This window comes from Mugil cephalus, chromosome 18 (genome assembly GCF_022458985.1).
Source record: "Mugil cephalus isolate CIBA_MC_2020 chromosome 18, CIBA_Mcephalus_1.1, whole genome shotgun sequence".
NCBI classification, from domain to species: Eukaryota; Metazoa; Chordata; class Actinopteri; order Mugiliformes; family Mugilidae; genus Mugil; species Mugil cephalus.
In genome coordinates, this window is record NC_061787.1 from 22,920,720 (window position 1) to 22,940,255 (window position 19,536).

General features: G+C 39.8%; 1 protein-coding gene across 15 annotated transcripts in view; it reads left to right on the forward strand.

Moving 5' to 3' along the window:
* Positions 1–19,536, forward strand: part of tnikb (TRAF2 and NCK interacting kinase b) — an 82,070-nt gene that overhangs the window by 21,558 nt on the left and 40,976 nt on the right. For 10 of the 15 annotated variants that reach the window (XM_047612241.1, XM_047612242.1, XM_047612246.1 and 7 more), the window contains exons 8-14: positions 9,174–9,228; positions 9,452–9,530; positions 15,566–15,741; positions 15,866–15,932; positions 16,385–16,583; positions 16,912–17,028; positions 18,091–18,177. In XM_047612241.1, the coding sequence (XP_047468197.1) occupies positions 9,174–9,228; positions 9,452–9,530; positions 15,566–15,741; positions 15,866–15,932; positions 16,385–16,583; positions 16,912–17,028; positions 18,091–18,177 (780 nt within the window). The remainder of the gene's footprint in view (positions 1–9,173; positions 9,229–9,451; positions 9,531–15,565; positions 15,742–15,865; positions 15,933–16,384; positions 16,584–16,911; positions 17,029–18,090; positions 18,178–19,536) is intronic. The other 5 variants (XM_047612244.1, XM_047612252.1, XM_047612247.1 and 2 more) reach the window with 1 other exon arrangement.

Here is a 19,536-nt window from a genome sequence, read left to right on the forward strand (position 1 = left end):
GTCATGTTTGGGAAATTGCAGTGCATGTGTTTATATAGAGCTTGTGTAGCGATATCCCACACTTTTTCAACGATTATAGCAATTGGTAATCCATGAGTTGGATCCAAGGAGCAGAGGTACCAGCAATGTATGCAATGACGTATTAGAGGGAGGAAAAAACAGGCACGCAGCTCTCACAGCGGGAGGTCTGACCCAGGACTTCTGGCCATGTGAAAGCACACCAAAGGCGAGTCAACCTGGGTTGATGTGAAATTGGTAAAAGGTACATTCTCCTGCAAAAGTATTGGAACAGCAAGGCCAATCCCCTTGTTTTTGTTGTTCACTGGAGACATTTGGGTTTAAGATCAAAAGACGAGTATGAGACGAGTTCAGAATGTCAGCTTTTATTTCCTGGTATTTACATCTAGATGTGTTAAACGGCTTACATATCACCCTTTGTTTTGCACCCCAGCATTTTTAGATGAGCAAAAGTAATCTTAAAGTAAATAACATTTTATATTTGGTGACATAACCATTCCTTGCAATGACTGCCTCAAGCCTGTGACCCATCCACATCACCAAACTGTTGGATTCTTCATTTCTGATTCTACTCCAGGATTTAACCTCAGCTTCTTTCAGTTCTTGTTTGTTTCGGGGGGTTTCTCCCTCCAGTCTCCTCTTCAGGAGGTGAATGCTGCTCATTTGGGTTAAGGTCAGGTGATTGACTTGGCCAGTGTAAAACCTTCCACATTTTCCCCTGATGAAGTCCTTTGTTTTGTTGACAGTGTGCTTTGGGTCATTGTCCTGCTGCATGATAAAATTCCTCCTGATTAGTTTGGATGCATTTCTCTGTAAATTGGCAGACAAAATGTTTCTGTACACTTTGGAATTCATTCTGCTGTTACCATCATCAGTTACATCATCAGTAAATATTAATGAGCCTGTTCCAGAAGTGGCCATGCACGCCCAAGCCATGACATTACCTCCACCATGCTTCACAGATGAGCTTGTATGCTTCGGATCATAAGCAGTTCCTTTCTTTCTCCACACTTTGGCCTTTCCATCACTTTGGTAGAGATTAATGTCCCTGCACTGTGGAGGTCGTTGGTGATGTCACTTACTGATGTTTTGAGGTTTTTCCTTCACAGCTCTCACAATATTTCTGTCATCAACTACTGTTGTTTTCCTTGGCCGACCTGTTGGACATCTGTTGCTCAGTACACCAGTAGTTTCTTTCTTATTCAGGACATTCTAGATTGTTGTGCTTACTATGCCCAATGTTTGTCCAATGGCTCTCATTGATTTTCCTTCTTTTCTTGGCTTGAAAATGGCTTGCTTTTCTCCCATAGACAGCTCTCTGGTCTTCATGTTGGTTTATCCTCTTTAACAAGAAATGCATATTTTATAGGTTTCAACCCAGGCCAAAAAGTACACTAGTCATGCAGAGCTATTTAATGTTGAACAATCAACCTTAAAGGCAACACCTGGTCAAGAAGAAACACCTGTCAGTCACATGTTCTAGTAGTTTTACTCACTTGAAACTCAAACAAAGGGTGATATATCTTAAGTTGTTTAACACATCTAGATTTAAATAGCAGGAAATAAAAGCTGACATTCTGAACTTTTGTCTCATGCTCATCTTTTGATCTTTAACCCAAATGTCTTCAGTGAACAACAAAAACAAAGGAATTTGCATTGCAGTTCCAATACCTTTGGAGGGGACCGTAGTTCCCAAGTACTTGTACTCCTCAACAACCTCAACTGGCTTCCCCTGAATGATGGTGGTGACAGCCTCAGCCAACTGTCTCTGTTTAGGTGAAAAGGTCACGATCATCTCCTTAGTTTTATGTATGTTGAGCTCAAGGTAGAAACTGCCACACCACTCCACAAAGTTGGGCAGGGCTGACCCATGATGTTGTCTGTGTCCGGAGAGCAGGGACAGTAGGACTGTGTCATCAGCAAATTTCACAAGATGACAATCTGGCTGGACGAATCTGCAGTCATCTGTGTAAAGGATGTAGAGGTGTGGAGAGAGGATACAGCCCTGAGGTGAGCCGGTGGAGGTGAAGTGGATGTTGGACAGAATGTTGTTCACGAGTACTCTCTGTAACCTGTTTGTAAGGAAGTCTGTAATCCACAGAGTGAGTTAATGGTTGAGATGAAAGCATGTGATGAATTGAATGCATATACAATTGAAAAAGAAACAAAGGACACAAAACTAATAATGCTTCTACTAATACAACATGACTTAAAATACTAGTAATGTTGTGCTAAATAATAATAACAGCAATAACAACAACAATAATATTTAAAGTGCTCTAAATACCTCCTTTTCATTCCTATATCCTGTTAAAACCATCTCTTTATACCTCTTCCTAAATTGTGTCACATTTTCACAGTGGCTGATTTCCTCATCCAGTGTATTCCACAAAATCGCCCCACAGACACCTTCCTTCTGAGATTGTATGATAACAAGGACCCAGAGATCTGGTTTCATTCACAGTCTCTATGTTAACATTATTGATCATGATTTGTGTTTGAGCAACTGATTTATTGTTTCTCAAATAGCATCATCTTAGTTTTATTCAAATTTAAATATCATTTGTTTGAGTCAAACTATGTCTTCAGTGTATATATTTCTGATGCTACCATCTCCAGTAGCTTCTGTAGGTTATTTCCGGAACAAAAGTTATTGGTGTTATCAGCGAAAAATATACTTTTCAGTGTTGTTGATACATTGCATAAGTCATTTATATATAAAATAAATAGTTTTGTCCCTAACACAGACCCGTGTAGGACTCCACACCTTATATCTAGGGAAGATGATTTATAGTCTCCTATTTGCACAAACTGTTGGCGGTTCTGTATATAGCTTTACAGCCAATCCAACACAATCCCTCTGATGCCATGCCTTTCAATTTTTTTTAAATAATGTACTGTGATCGATGATGTCAAATGCTTTTTTTTCCAACTATAAATACCCCCAGTGCAATGTTTTTATTGTCAGTGCAAGTTGTTACCTCTGTTATTAGTTCTGCAAGTGCCATTACAGTTGATCTCTTTTTTCTGAACAGTTTGTGCTTTTCAATGAATGAAACTGTGGTGGTATAGATGTCACCCTATAATTGGTGAAGCACAGTTTATCTCCAGATTTATATAGTGGAATTACTTAAGCTGTTCTCATATTGGATGGAAAAGAACACGTTTTGAACGATAAGTTGAAGATATAAGTCAGTGGGTTTTTTAATTTTTTTACTAAAGTCATGTCAACTCCATTACAATCCAAAGACATTTTATTTTTACATTTGCTCACAGCATCAAGAATTTCTCTCTCCTTTAATACTGTTAGAAAGATGTCTATATACTAATTTACTGTTGTAGATGTAGCTTGATTTCTGCTGCCAGATTTGGTCCTATGATGACAAAGAAGTTGTTAAACCCACTGACTTTATCATTCATGTTATCAAAAGTCTTATACTTATCAATAAAGAGCTTAGGGTAGTTTATATTATTTGATTTATTTGTTATAATATTGTTTAGTATATTCCATATCCCCTTAGTATTTTTCTTATTATTCTCTAATATTTTGTTATAATAATCCTTCTTACATATCCTCATAATATTAATTAACTTGTTTTTATATCTCTATTTAAGAATATTTGTTTTCTGCTTCCACAGTTCCATATTTTATTAAATCTTTATATAGCTTCAATTCTTTTTTTTTTTGGAGGCATTTTGAAGATCTTTAGTCATCCATGGCTTGTCTAAATAGTTTTGCCTCTTGTTTACTTCTTTTACTGGACGATTCTTATTATATAGTGATAAAAATATATAGATAAATGTGTTATAAGTACTATTAACATTGTCCTCTTTATGCACTTCTTCCCAGTTTTATATCTCTATATCTAGTTTTGTTATCACTTATTGTTTTTTCTATAATATAGTCATATTTTGTAAACACAGGCACATGGTCACTAATGTCATGTATTAACAATCCACTGACTATATAAGTGCGAATGCTTGTTTGTCTCTCTGTTAACCCTGCAATAGACTGGCAACCTGTCCAGGGTGTACCCCGCCCGACAGCTGGTACAGGCTCCAGCAACCCCTGCGACCCTAGTGAAGATAAGCGGTAGCTTTTAACATGTTCTGTGGCTGCAGATGCATTTGCTTTTGATTGTAAACCGAGATGAGAGATAAGCGTCTATATTCAGGCTGTCATCGCTGTCATTCCCATTCAACCATGTTTCCATTAAAGCAAGGGTGGAAGCAAACTGGTATTCATACATATGAAAAACATTAGCTTGCAGTTCATCAGACTTACTGCGCAATGAGTACACATTTGCAAGGATCACTAAGGGAAGTGTCTGGTGTGCAAGGCCCAATTCCAGTTCGACCCCCCAAAGACTCGAGCCCTGCATCCTCACTGACTTAAGTGACATCAGCTGTAAGTGATTGAGTGTGAGAGTCGTAAGGGCTCTAGATCCTCTGAATAGATGTGGAACACCACTTACCTCCTTTCACGTGATGTTACCTTGATAATGACAAACTGTTGACACCGTCCACTCAAGGAGTTTTGATTTATAATCTACTTGTAGCATGTTATAAAGTTAAACAGCTTGCTAGGTGAATAGGACTACTGTGAATACTTATGCTAAACCCAGAACAGATGCATTTCTGTGACCTGTGAAATTAGCATCTTTTTCCATTCTCAGACTTATGAATTTCATTGTTTGTCGCTCACTCCGCTTGTAACAGTCATCAGCAGTGTTAGGCACCTTACTTTTAAAAAGTAATTTGTTATAGATACTTGTTACCTCTCCCAAAAAGTAACTGAGTAAGTAACTGATTTACTCCCCTATAAAAGTAACTAGTTACTAGGGATGCACCGATCCGCCTTTTTCTCACCACTGATACCGATATCTGAGGTTTAGTATCGGCCGATACCGATACAGAAAAACAGCGCGGAATTATGGTAACAATGAGGGATTCAAAATCCAATGTAAGACAAAATAAATATTAAATAATAAATAAAGGAGCTGAAATTTAGAATAAAGCAATAGCTTCACTGGCTTGGTTGGTAGACTTTCAAAATAAATAGCAATCAGCTCTTAAAATAGTTTAGTGCAAATGGGAATTAAACATCCATTACCGATATGGATCGGCTCATTGTCATCGATCCCTGATCTAGAATTGTCTTCGATATCGGTACCGATACCGATACAAATATCCGATCGGTGTATCTCTACTAGTTACAAGGGAAAGTAACTATTGCGTTACTGTTCTTTTTAGTTTTAGTTAAGTTTAAATATGTCTAATAGTTTGGATTTTTTCTTAGCAGGTTTCACAAGCCAGTTGCATAGAGTAGAATTGCATAGACACGTACTTACACAGAACCTTTATATTTATTGTACCTCAGGCCACAACTAGTAGATATATACCGCTTTCAAATCGAAAATCCCTTTGGGGATTGGTGCTTTCACATCGGCAAAAGTCCCGGGTTGGACCTCCCGCTGTGAGAGTTGCGTGCCTGTTTTTTCCTCGTCCATACGTCATTGCGTACATTACAGATCACGTTGCAGTTTGTTGATGACCTGAAGAATGGATCGGTCAAACCCCCTTTAAAAGGCTGATAATATTACAATAAATTACTGCGTCCTGCACGGTGCCTGAGACCAAAACTACAATGTTTCTACAATGATACAGTCTGTCAGGCCTTCGAGTCAGAATGTAACAGGCAGATACATCAGGGTCAGAGCTCGATGTGAAAGGGGCTATAGGCTACTGTACTTCAAGCATTTTCTTCATCACAAAAATGTACACTTCACACTTTAGTTTCTAACGCGCCCCATTTAATTTTCAGTAACGGCAACGGCGTTGTAACGATGGAAATAGTAATTGGTTAGATTACCCGTTACTGAAAAAAAAAAATAACGCTGTTAGTAACGCCGTTTATTTTAACACCGTTATTCCCGTCATTGGTCATCAGACTGCAATAACCACAAACTCAGCAGAGGTGTTGTAATGTATGTGCTGAAATGACTCCTACCACTAAGTGGAGTATGTTACCAGTGTTGTGTTGTGGTTGGTTCATGGAAGAGGAAGCGAAAAAGAAAAACAAGAAGTTATTGCAATCCAGGCGTGTCTCCATGTGATTTCATAAATAAATATTATACATTATTACAGGTGTGACAGTCAACATTGAGACTTAGACTTAGACAGACTTTAATGATCCACGAGGGAAATTGCTTTGTCGCCATAGCTTCATTGCATATGAAAGTAAACACACAAAAACGATCAAATAAATTGAGATAAAAGTAAAAAAACACGATGTAATGAAAAAAATTACAGAATTAGAATTGTGAAAAAATATATAAAAATAGTTGACAAAACAGTGTCCGAGGTTGTTTTGTCAGTTTCGTAGCAACATCGGCATCGATCGTGTTATCACATGGTGTTTCTTGTTAATGGTGTGGAGACCTTACGGTCAGTGGGCATTAAGGGCTCATTCACAACGAAAATTTTCAGACCCGTCTTTGGTTGGCTTTCACGTCGGCAGAAGTCCTGGGTCGGACATCCCGCTGTGAGAGCTGCGTGAATGTTTGTTCCTCCCCACGTCATTGCGTACATTGCCGGTAACATTGCAGTTTGTTGAAGAATGGATCGGTCAAACCCCCGCTCTTTCAAAAGGCTTCCGATAATAGAATAAATCACTGTGTCCTGCATAGAGCCCAGTATCTGCCGTCAAATCTCCCATTTTCCTCGGATGCAGAGTGCTGCCATAATGGTTAAAAATGTGTGGAATATCGCTCTACAAACTATAAACACAGTCGCACAGTTGCCGTTCATCTATGCATTTCCATTAATGATCGTGTATCAACGCATTTGATTTGTTTACAATATCTGCCCTTCAGAGATCGGTCTTTATGGGAGTAGACCACAACTTGTTTTTTAAGCTGAAGCTTTTACAGTGATACAGTCTGTCAGGCTGTCGATCAGAATTTAATAGGCAGATACAACAACATCAGAACGAAAAACGATCGGTCGATGCGGCATTCCTGTTGACATCGAACCCGCGTCGAGCCGAGACGATAAATTCTCGGGTCGATTGCAGGGACGTTGACCCGGGTCGTTTAACCGTGCCAACCCGATTTTTTTGGTCCATGTGAAAGGAACTACTGACTCGAGAACCCGAGAACAGAGAACAGACATAAAAGCAGACACAGTGTTGACAAACCAAACCAGACAAGTGACAAAACAAAAGCTTAATAAAAAAGAAAACAAAAACGAAACACAGATACCAATTACAATAAAATGATGAAACAACAAGAGTGCTTTACATTACAATGCATTCAAAACATACAACAAAACGAAAATTCAACATACAAAGCAAGACATGGATACAAGAAAGTATAATAAAGTGCTATAACGGCAGTGCTTTATATTACAAAGTGCATTCAGGTACAATGTATCTCAAATAAGATTAACAGTGATTACTTTTAAGCCGTTGTTTAGATAGATATTTAGATGTATTTTAAAAGTTGTATATGTATTGCATTCCTGTATTGTAAGTGGTAAATTGTTCCAAATGTGACTGCCTTTGATTGACAGCACGAACTGACTAAAAGTGGTGTGTCTTAGTGGTATTATATAATCCCCTTTTATAGTGGCCCTAGTGAAACGTTATTGTTTACCTTCTGTTTAATGCAGTCGTGCAGTGTAGATGGCGCAAGTCCGTTAAGAGTCTTATATACTGAGTAGACATACTTAAACATTTTAAAATTATCAAACTTTAGGAGATCATGTTTCTGGAGTATATAACAATGATGATGGGAGAGTGTTTTTCTTATCAAATACTTTTAGAGCTCTTTTGTATAGTGATTCAGTCTGGTTAAGTACTGCTGTGCTAGAGAATGACCAATTGGTAAACCCATGTTGTATATGATAAAAAAAATCATAACATGCAGAGATACCCTGGTTGCTGCTGTTGTTAAAAAGGACCTCATTTGTCTAAAATTACTGAGATTTAATTATATTGGTCTGGATATACAGAATGTTTAGAGTCGCCTTCAAAAGTAAGATTAAAATATCAAGGTACTTGAATTCACTTACTAGTTCAAATGTCTCCCCTCGCAGAAACACATTAGAATGTGTGAGTTTTTTTTTTTTTTTTCCTTTGTTTGTTTTTTGTTTTTTGGGGGGGCTGGATTTGAAATCTTGGAGAAGCGAATTTAACACTGTAGGGGCACATGTCATACAGAGTCACTTAGGTAATGTTTAATCTGTAAATGCTGTTGCCTTCAGACATTTCTGAAGGGATTATGAACCTTTTTACAGAAAAGTTTCTTAAAATAAATAGTTTTGGGTGCTACAGACCCTTTCCCGATGTTAGAGTATTGAAGCTGAGCCCTGAATATTTAAGCTTTACCACATAGTATGGATAATTTAAATAATACTTGAAGGATGCATTGCATTGAAAGGAAATTTGTTTAGACTCAATAATGTGCTATGCACGTAGCAGTCAGTTTAACAGTTCATATGTGACACATTATGTAAAGAATGTTGCAGTTAAAAATACATTTTAGTAATGCAGTTCTTACTGTGCTTTCCCAAATTACCAATGTAGAGCTCCCAGTTTTATTTCTCATCAATTCCTGTCAAACTGCTTCTAGCTGTGAATATATACCACAAGCTGACCTTTAACAAAATAGCTCTGAATTATATCTGTTATTTTTTGACATGTAATCTTTTATTTCCACAAAACTGCACAAACAAAAATGAGACATATCCTCTCAGAAACAACAACTGAAAAACGTGTGTCTGAAGTTATTACTGGATGAAGGATGAAGGATGAAGGAGTAATAGGGACAGCATCGACCCCTGCAGTGAACTTGAGGAGGATGATTGCCTACACCATTAACTCCCTCTGGGGCTTTACTTGTCAAGAAAACCTCAATTCATCTTCAACCATGAACATGCCAGTTTCTTGGCTAAAATATGCAGTTAAGACCCAGAAACACTAATAATATTAATATATTGTTGGTATGAAGCCAGACAATCGGAGTGGCAGATGGGTACATTTCATCTGTATTTTTTATGTCTGAATAAGTATACTGACTTTAGAGGTCCCTGACTTTAGAAGTGTTGAGTTGGTAACATGTTCTGAGCTTTTTTTTGTGTTTGTTTCTCTGCAGAGTGATCTGTGGTCGCTTGGTATCACAGCTATAGAGATGGCAGAGGGAGCCCCACGTAAGTGTGATTACACTGTTATCCGCTGGCACAGTTTGTCTAAGTAAAACATGTAAAGAAATGTATTTTTTTCTACCCCTTCCTCTTTCTTTCCTCGCACCACTTATCTCCTACACCATAACTTATTCCTTTCCTTTCCTTTCCTTTCCTTTCCTTTCCTTTCCTTTCCTTTCCTTTCCTTTCCTTTCCTTTCCTTTCCTTTCCTTTCCTTTCTTTTCCACAGCTCTGTGTGACATGCATCCAATGAGAGCCCTCTTCCTCATTCCCAGAAACCCTGCCCCGAGACTGAAGTCTAAAAAGTGGTGAGTCATATATTGTGCGCACTGGATTTGGGGTATTAAAAACCACTTGAACATAAATTTTACAACCTACGGTCCAGGAGCTCATTTTGTTCAGTTTTTTAAGTACCCTTAAAAACAGCATTTACATTCACAGCTTAATCGAGTTCTGCTCGAAATTCGACTTTCTGAATGAGGTCCTTGTCCCTGTTTACATGTAGCGGAGAAAATCGTATAGCTGATGGGAACATGTCCTCCTCCCCCACACTAGGTGGCAATATGTGTCTTTTCAGTGGGATGATACCATGTTAATACGGCTGCCTTTCCGGTTGACCTATTGTGTCATATAAAACTTTAAGTGACCAATTAGAGACCAGCATGAAGTCGCACCTCGCCCTTGAAATGTATGTATTTACACAGATGCCATAATTATTTACTGTCTATACCTTTTTCCTGCAAGTTTGGTGGGGCGGCGCCCTACACCCCCTATTAGGGAGCTGCCACTGTTGTTCATACAATATACAGTATCTGCTAATAATACAGACAACACGTGATGTGCCTCACCAGGGACATGAATTCTTTGGACCACTGCTACACCACAATAAAAGACGCATATTGCTCTGTTCCCTGTGCTGCTTTGGGACTCTCTGACCACTGCCTGGTCCATATCATCCCAACCTACAGGCAAAAGCTGAAGTGTGCCAACCTGTAGTGAGGACTGTGGAGAGATGGACAGATTACTCAAAAGTACAGTTACAAGCCTGCGTTGACTGCACTGATTGGAGCGCCTTTGAAGCTACAACCTCTGACCTGGATGAACTGACTGACAGTGTGACACAGCTTTTGTGAGGACGTGTGTGTGCTGACCAAAACTTTCTGCACTTTCAACGAAAAACCATGATTCCCTACAAGACTGAGACAGCTACGCCAGGACAAGGAAGGGGCCTACAGGAGGGGAGATCGGGACCTGTGCTAGCAGGCCAGGAACAAGCAGACAAAAGAGATCAAGGCAGCAAAGAGGAGTTACACTGAAAAGTTGTCAAACCACTTTTCTGCCAACAACTCTAGGACAGTTTGGAAAGGCCTGCAGACCATCATCCACTACAGGAGACCATGCCCCAACCCTGTGGTGAGCCCCCGCCTGGCAGAAGATCTCGTTTACATGCATGAGGAAAAAAAAAAAGTATTCCCTTAATCGGACTCTATCTGGAGAACTTAAGTGCATGTAAACATGTTAATCGGACTAACATCGGAGCTCCTTATCTGATTAAGACATCCAGATAATTAAATGATTGAAGTTTGTTTTTTTCCAGCATGTATACGCTTAATTGGGCTACGACAGGATAATGCGTGTGTGCATGCTCCACAACAGCTGCGCTGGCGTGTGACCCCGGAACAAAAACATCCAAGAAAGCCGGTCGTAGAAGAAGAAGAAGATAAACACAGCAGCTAGAAGAACCGTCTGAGGGATAGCATGCATCTTATCTGCACCATAGTGCGCACATTACTTACTGAGGTTAAAAAAAGTGTACTATTATCCATGTGGTTATTGTTTGAAATGCCGGTCTGCCACATGAACGACTCTTGTTTATTATATGACGTAATAGGTCAACCTGGAAGGGGGCCGTATTAACATGGTATTAACCTGATGAAAAGTCACATATCGCCACCTAGTGTGGAGGAGGAGGACATGTTCCCGTCAGTTATTTGATTTTCTCCACTGCATGTAAACTGGGACAAGGACCTCATTCAGAAAGTCAAATTTCGAGCATAGTTCGATTAAGCTGTGCATGTAAACGCACTGACTGTCTTACTCCAGGTTTTACAGAACTTTCACACCTTCCACTTTCCCCACCATCTCCAAAAACAAAAGGCAGACCGGCCCTGGTTCGTATTTATTGCAGCTTGACGGCAAGCACAGTCAAAACCACTTTGAATAAAAAATCAAAATGTGACTGGCAGGTACATCAACCTCATCATGTAAATTTGTAGGTCGATAGAGCATTCCTGTTCACATTGCCAAGCCGAGCTGAGCTGAGCCGATAAAATCCTGGGTTGACCCTTTCATGTCTTACAAAAAACCCAGGTTGTTTTTCACTCAATGTGAAGGGGGCTTAAGAAATATGATGGTCAACTTTGTTGTTAATACTAATCATTGCCAGTCCACCCAGTCTTTCTTGTACCATGAAACATCTCAAGTAGTTCCCGCTCTGCAGATGCAACAGTTACAGGGAGAATGCATGCTATCCATATAGCTACCCAAACATTCTACACAATTTACAGTACAAGGGATCAGTGCAAGACAGAGCTCTGTAGAGCATAGATCTAACTGCAAGGGGGTTGCAAAATCTGTGGTTGATTTTTTTTTTGTACATATTTTTTTAATTTTTCCCCCCACACATTTAAATTTCCTCTAAATACACATGAACATGAATCCAACATATTTCAGTAAAGGGATACATTGAGACAGGAGTTGTTCTCTCTCAGTCAGTGATATAGGAGCTGTGACAATGGCGCATGATTTCACACAGATCATCACACTAGCGAGACCTGCCAATCTAAACCTCCTGAACACAGTAGGCCCCTCCCCTGAGCCAATGATGAAGCCCCATATTACACGCTGATTCTGTCAGGTTCCCCACAATTGGTTGAGAGCCTATTCAGTCCCCAGATGAAATATTAGCAGAAGAGAAGCTATGTTTAAAGTTAAGTCCTGGAACTGTCAATTATTTAGCTATGTTTAAATAATTTAGCTATGTTTAGCTATGTTATGTAGGTATGTTTATGTTGTTGTTTTATTTAAAAAAAAAAAAAAAAGAATATGTATGCCTGTGTATTATTTGACTTGCTTAGTTGCTTAGTATTGAATTCAAAACGATAATAATAATGTACATTTGTAAACAGCACTAGGCCGAGTTTAACATGGAACACATAGAGTAGGTAGGGGGTCCCTACTTAATGTCTCCATCGGTTTGGGGTCCTTGGCCTGAAAAACGTTGAAGACCCCTGCTGTAGAGGATGAAGATGGACCTAAGATGAAACACATACACACATATACATATATATATACATATATATTAATGAGGTACTTAGACTAAATCAATTTCCCTTTGGTTGTAATTCTTCTAGAAATTAAATGTATACTGTATGGTGACAGTCACCATACACCATACCAGTCACCTGCTGCCTTAACCACAGTTGAGCCTGAGGGCTGGCACTGGGCTGATTCTGTGCCTCCAAAGTACTTTGACGGAGCTCCTGGGGAAGTTTCATACAAGTTATGAGTTAATGTAAAAAGTATTGCCATGCAGCAAACAATGTGTCCAAACAACATATCTCAAACGTAGAGGTGTAATGGTACACACAAGTCACGTTTACTAGCATAACATATTGCTAGAAAACGTCACCACGCTTGCTAGCACAAAGTGATGTTTCATGTTTGCTATCAAATGTTATCAAAGTCTTTTTTGAAGCAGAAATATATAGGGGCAACCCCGATAATCAACTCAATCACAGTTAAATATCAGTATCACACAAATACAAGCATGTTGAATATTAAGCTATTTAAAATTTAAATTACAAATACTCAGAAATAGTGGAATTTAAACTAGTCTTACTGTTATTATCATTAGTAACATTAGCACACTAGCCATAATAACTTCGTAGTAACTGAGGCAAAGTTACGTGTCAATTAAATTTGTCTATCTACATGGACATAAAGTACATGCACACATGGGTTTCTCAGTATATATGAGGTAGCTGCTGTTTTTCTAAGTTTAGTCTAGATAACTAGCTAGCATAAGGCTAGCATAAGGCTTGGTTAACTTCAAATTTAACTTGATTTGTAAATCGGTGTTGGGCAGATCAAGGTACACATTAATGATGGTATGACTTTATTTTTCCTATATATTTATTTATTTATAAAGTTTCCTATATAAATTAGTTGGGTGAATACTGGTTAAATGTATCTAACATGATGCCCATGAAACACGTGACTAGCTCAGAACCAATCAGCATAGCGGCATAGCTCAGCAGGTCCATTCCCTATTTGGCCAGACTGTCTCTAATATACGGCTCTGTTTTTAATTGTGCTTGGGGGCCCCTGGGTCCCTGGGTCTGCAGGGATCTATGCACATGTCTTGTTTATGGACTTCAGCTCTGCGTTCAACACCATTGTCCCTGAGCTTCTCCACCACAAGCTGTCCCACCTCATTGTGCCCCCCTCCACCTGTCAGGTAACAGGTGAGATTTGGAAGCTTTACATCTAGCACCCGGACTTTCAGCACTGGCGCCACCCAGGGGTGTCCTCTCGCCACTGCTCTTCTCCCTTTACTCTAATGACTGCACCTCTGGGGACCCTTCTGTGAACTCCTGAAGTTTGCAGATGACCCCACCATCATTGGACTCATCCAGGACGACAAAGAGTTTGCATACAGAGTGGAAATACAACATGTGGTAGACTTCAAGAAGAGCCCCCCATCTACCCTTCCTTTACCATCCTTAACAGGACCGTCTTTACAGTGGATTTATTCAGGTTCCTACGGTCAACAATCTCATGGGACCTGAAGTGGACCTCCCACATTGATTCCGTGGGGAAGAAGGCCCAGCAAAGATTGTACTTCCTGCACCAGCTCAGGAAGTTCCTGCCCCAGGAGTTGCTGATCATCTTCTACACAGCAATAATCCAGTCTGTCTGGCACAAAAACAGTTTCTTCCCCCAGGCTGTTGCTCTGGCGAACTCTGAGCAGAGTGCTTGACCATTCTCACAATAACTCTCATTACATGTACTACTAGTCAAGTTCTTTCTCAAACTTCGCTCGGTGTTTCACTATGGGAATCACCTTGGGCGTGACCAACTACGGAAGCTCCAATGACACCACATCTGTCTTTGACAGACAGGTTGACCTGTGATACTAGCCCCGCCCCCTGCTATCACTGTCAACCGACCCCTCTTTATTCATTCTCACGCCGCAGGGTAAACATTCCTTTGCAGCAGTGGTTGGCAGGAACCGTTCATGTCACCCCGTAAAGTGGAAGATGAAGCGATCATCCTAACACGTCTTCTCCCTCACCTTCTCCTCTCTTAAAAAGAAGAAGAACAGTAAGGGAGGAGATCAGACCCATTGTTCTGTGTTTAGAGGCTCCTATGGTTCACAGTTTTCCAGAAGTTCTCTTTCAGTCTCCCTCCCTACAGGTTCAGGGAAAGCAGACTCAGGGGCAGGTTTCACAGTGTCACCAAGCATAAGTGTTCCACAATTCACTGTCGTGTCACCAAACACATTAGAGTGCCACCAACCACAAAGGTTGTCTTTTGGGGAAAACAAAATTAAAAAGTTAAGTCCTGGAACTGTCAATTATTTAGCTATGTTTAAATAATTTAGCTATGTTTAGCTATGTTATGTAGGTATGTTTATGACTTCCCTCCTTGCATAAGCACGGAAAGAACACGGTCTAGAATGAGTAAGGAGGGGTCGGTTGACAGTGATTGTACAAGGGGGCGGGGCCCGTATCACAGGTCAACTTGTCTGTCAGAGACAGACGCGGTGTCATTGGAACTTCCATAGTTGGTCACGCCCAAGGTGATTCCCATAGTGAAACGCCTCACTCTGTTATCAAAGAACCAGGGATTATGTAATGTAACCCAAAGTTCATGTACATACCTCCTTCTATTATTATTTTATTCTGAATGTCTACTTTATGTTGCACATTTTTTTTAATTTTCTTTTATTCTTATTTATTTGTTATTTCTTTTATTTTTATGTTTATTTAAGTGCTTTTCTTATACCACTGAGCAAAACGAGTCATATTCCTTGTATGTGCACACATACTTGGCCAATAAAACTCATTCTGATTATGATAAAAAAAATAAAAAAAACTTGTCTTTGGGAAATTGGACCTTTGAAAATGAACTATTCTTAACAATGAGCATTTCATTTTACATACTTAGCAGATATTCATAGTGATACTTACGTACTTTAATTTTTACCTTAATTTTCCGAATACTTGTGCTAGAGGTACTCAAAGTAAAAGATATCTTCCAAAACCACTTGTGTCGCCAGGTCCAAGAAGTTTCAGTCATTCATAGAGAGCTGTCTGGTGAAGAGTCACAGCCAGAGGCCGAGCACTGAGCAGCTCCTCAAGCACCCGTTCATCAGAGACCTTCCTAACGAGCGGCAGGTTCGCATCCAGCTGAAGGACCACATTGACCGCACCAAGAAGAGGAGGGGGGAGAGAGGTGAGGATGCACCCTCTCACTGGTTTACCTTACAGCTGCAAATGGCTATAGATAGATGCCTAAATGCTCGGCTGTTTCAACACAATTGAACACTGACCTGAAATCTGTGTTTGCTTTCCTTCAGATGAGACAGAATATGAGTACAGTGGGAGTGAGGAAGAGGATGAGGAGAGGGACATCGGAGAGCCCAGGTAGGATTACTACTACTGACACTACTTACTGTTACTACTATGCTTGCTACTAGTGGTACTGCTAGAGCTTTTTTTGTAATACTCCTATTGCTACTGCAGTCCTTGCACTACTATGTTTACATATTTACTAAGCAAAGCTAGTTTTTAGTTATTGTCTAGTTATTGCTGCTACTGCTGCTAGTATTGCCATAGCATTGACAAAGCTACAACTGTGGTTACTTCCTCTGGCTCCACTATTTATTGTGAGTGACTGCTAGTATCCACTGCTGTGCTATTGCCACTGGATTACTAGTATAGCTACTGTCACTACACTACTGGCACTACTCAGTTTCATTTTTATGTTTCTGTTTAACTTATAATAACCATGAAAAATGTTGATTTAATTTTTTGTTTGTTGCTGTGATTATGTTTTTTCTTGAAAATAAAATACCAAAAATGAATTTATCCTTCAGCTCCATCATCAACATTCCCGGCGAGTCCACTCTGAGACGGGACTTCCTGCGTCTCCAGCTGGCCAATAAGGAGCGGTCGGAGCTGATCCGGCGCCAGCAGTTAGAGCAGCAGCAGAATGAGGAACACAAACGCCAACTACTGGCCGAGAGACAGAAACGCATCGAGGAGCAGAAAGAACAGAGACGGAGGCTGGAGGAGGTAGCTTGGACTTTCTTAATTATATAAAAAACATTAAAATATACAGTAACTCAATAAGTAAATAATACATAGATGCATATTAGTTGAGTTTTTCTATATAACCTTCATTTGTAGTCCTGAAGCAGAGAGTGATAAATGAGAATGACTGATTTAGACTCCCTGATTTAGACTTGCTGCTGTCTTAACCTGTAAAAAGCATCCCATGCCCATCTGCCCCATGAAAATCCACCACACCTGTGTTGTTAGCACCTAGCCCCCATCCAAATGCCAGAAAAACACACACACACACAGCTGAGACATTGTTGTGTAAAACGGTTTTTGCCTACAGCAACAGCATCGGGAGCGGGAGCTGAGGAAGCAGAAGGAGCGAGATCAGAGAAGGAGGTATGAAGAGATGGAGCAGCTCCGCCGGGAGGAGGAGCGGAGGCACGCAGAGCGAGAACAGGCAAGAAAACACCTGATGTGATGGAGTGATGTGGCGTTTTCATTGTCATGTCTGTGGCCTACTTCTACCTACTTAATACTTCATACCTTATCACATAAACATTAGGGAACCATGGATACACAAGGGCACAAAAGAAAGAAGGACAAAGAAAATGTAAAGAGAGTTTTCAACTGCCTCCATTTTGGAAGATATTTAAATTGCGTGCAAAACAGCATTTATTTCACACAGCAACTTTTTTTTGGTATAATTCTATTGATTAATCTAGTAGAAAGAGTAGAATAGTTAATCATTTAGTTTACTGCTAAAATATATCTGAACTTTAATACTATTGAACAAAAGTTCAGATTTACTGAGTGTAATTATGATCTGTCATCAATTTGCACATCTTGAGTATGACCGAACTTAAATTATTTGTTCTGATTGTAATAGAGAATGCATCTGTATTGTCATGTAGAGAGTAACCATTCATACTCACATTAACCTAACATGCATTTATATGTGAGGGGAAACACAGCAGACACAGGGAGATCATGAAAATCCTCATAGAAACACCCCAGTCAGTTCCTTCCACCCACTTGGAGCTTAACATTGTTTGAAATATATGTTTAGGTTTAAATGTCTATATATGTGCAGAAACAATCATAGACTTGTGAATGTACTTGATGTACTGAACTGTCATCAATTACGTCGATGAGTCGTTGAAGGACACTACTGCTTCTGTTTTAAAAAAGTTGTCTTCCACTTCCTTAAATTTCTTCCTCTTGCACTTATGATTTCAAGCTGATCTTTAACATTACCATCTCAATAATAAGTCCTGTTCTACTAATTGCGACTTTCTGTCGTTCTCATTTTGTCTGGCCTTGTTTATTTCTGACTAAATCCCTGCTTTCACGCCTCTTCAATAAATCTTCACTTTTGTCTGCCCTTTTCTTTCTTTTTCCTCTTCTTCTGTTTCCTGCTCTGCTGATGTCACTGGTTGCCTGGGCTCTGATTTGCTTCTCTGCCACTTGGTGGCTCTCTGATCGGCTGAATCTGATGCCGGTCTGGTCACTGATTGGTTAGGAGTATATCCGTAGACAGCTGGAGGAGGAGCAGAGGCAGCTGGAGATCCTGCAGCAGCAGCTCCTGCAGGAGCAGGCATTACTGCTGGTAACAAAACACACAAACACAGCTGAATGAATAGTGCAGGCTGACATCAGGCTTTAGTCCTGTTTATTAACATTCAGCTTTTGTGGTTCTTTGACACCAGTCTGATGACTCATCTCTCATATTTTTGTGCACCTTATTCAGAATTATTACCTGCAAAGATGATCATGTGATTAATTTTAAATGTGGGAAGCTGTCCTCCCATTGTGCAGTGAAGCAGTAAATTCCTGAACATGTGTCTCATTTGATGTGTGTTCCTGCTCTGTATTTGGTATAATTTTGTTCTACTCTGAGCTCCACATTGTGTTTACTGTTTCCACAGTGTTACACTTAAGAGATTACCAGTAAACACAGTTAGACTTTGACTGATATTAGGTGAGGTTTTCCCCAGTGGACATGTAAGACAGTTTTAAGTGTTAACCACTAAAGTGCAGTGAAAATGAAACTTCACACCCCTCAAAAGCATCTCACAGTACATCACTCAGTATATCACTACATTTGAATTGGTAAGATCTTTACTTCTCTGCTAATTTTGTAGTTTATTTTACCATATTTATTAAGGGTCGCCTACATATTATCACCTGAAACTTCAATTATAACAACACGTTTTCATTATTAATTATTTTTTTTTTGTGTGTGTGTGTGTTTGCAAAGTAATCGCCCCTGAAATGTCTCAACCAGCTAACTTATCAATGGGCAATGACTCGGTTGTTTGTAATGTCTTGGTTACCAGGATGTGGCAAGCCCATTTCATGCCAATCCACAAAGCCACAGATTGTGACGTGCAGGCAGTCAGTATCTAGTCAATACTGAACCAAGACAGACGCACACACTAGCACTGCTTTTTACTTTTCACCAGAAGAAAAACAACATTGAATAATCGACACAAACTAGTTTTTGTATCTTTGAAATGGCATCCTGGCCATAACCTATTTGTAACGTTTATCCTAAAACGAAATGTTTATTATTCAGTATTCTTATATGTTTTTACCATTTCTGTGTATGTACTGTAGACCAGCGGTTTTCAAAGTGTAAGGCTCGCCTCCCCTAGGGGGCGACAAAGGACTTCAGGGGAGGCATGGCCTGAGAAAAAAATAAAGATGAAAAAAAAATGTAAACATCTGGTTAGCTAACTACCATGCATGCAAGGGGCAAAATTGATCGATTTAGTGAAAGAAGACACAGAGTCTAGGGCGAGCAGAAATGATAATTTAATGTGCACTGTACTTAAGTTGCAGATAAGTTGGCAGCATCCCTCAGGTGGTTCTCCTACTGGCTCTGTTTACCTTCTTCTGCGACTGGCTTCTTTGGATGTTTTTGTGGGTGGTTAGATGACTGAGCCATAGCATCTCCAGAACTGCA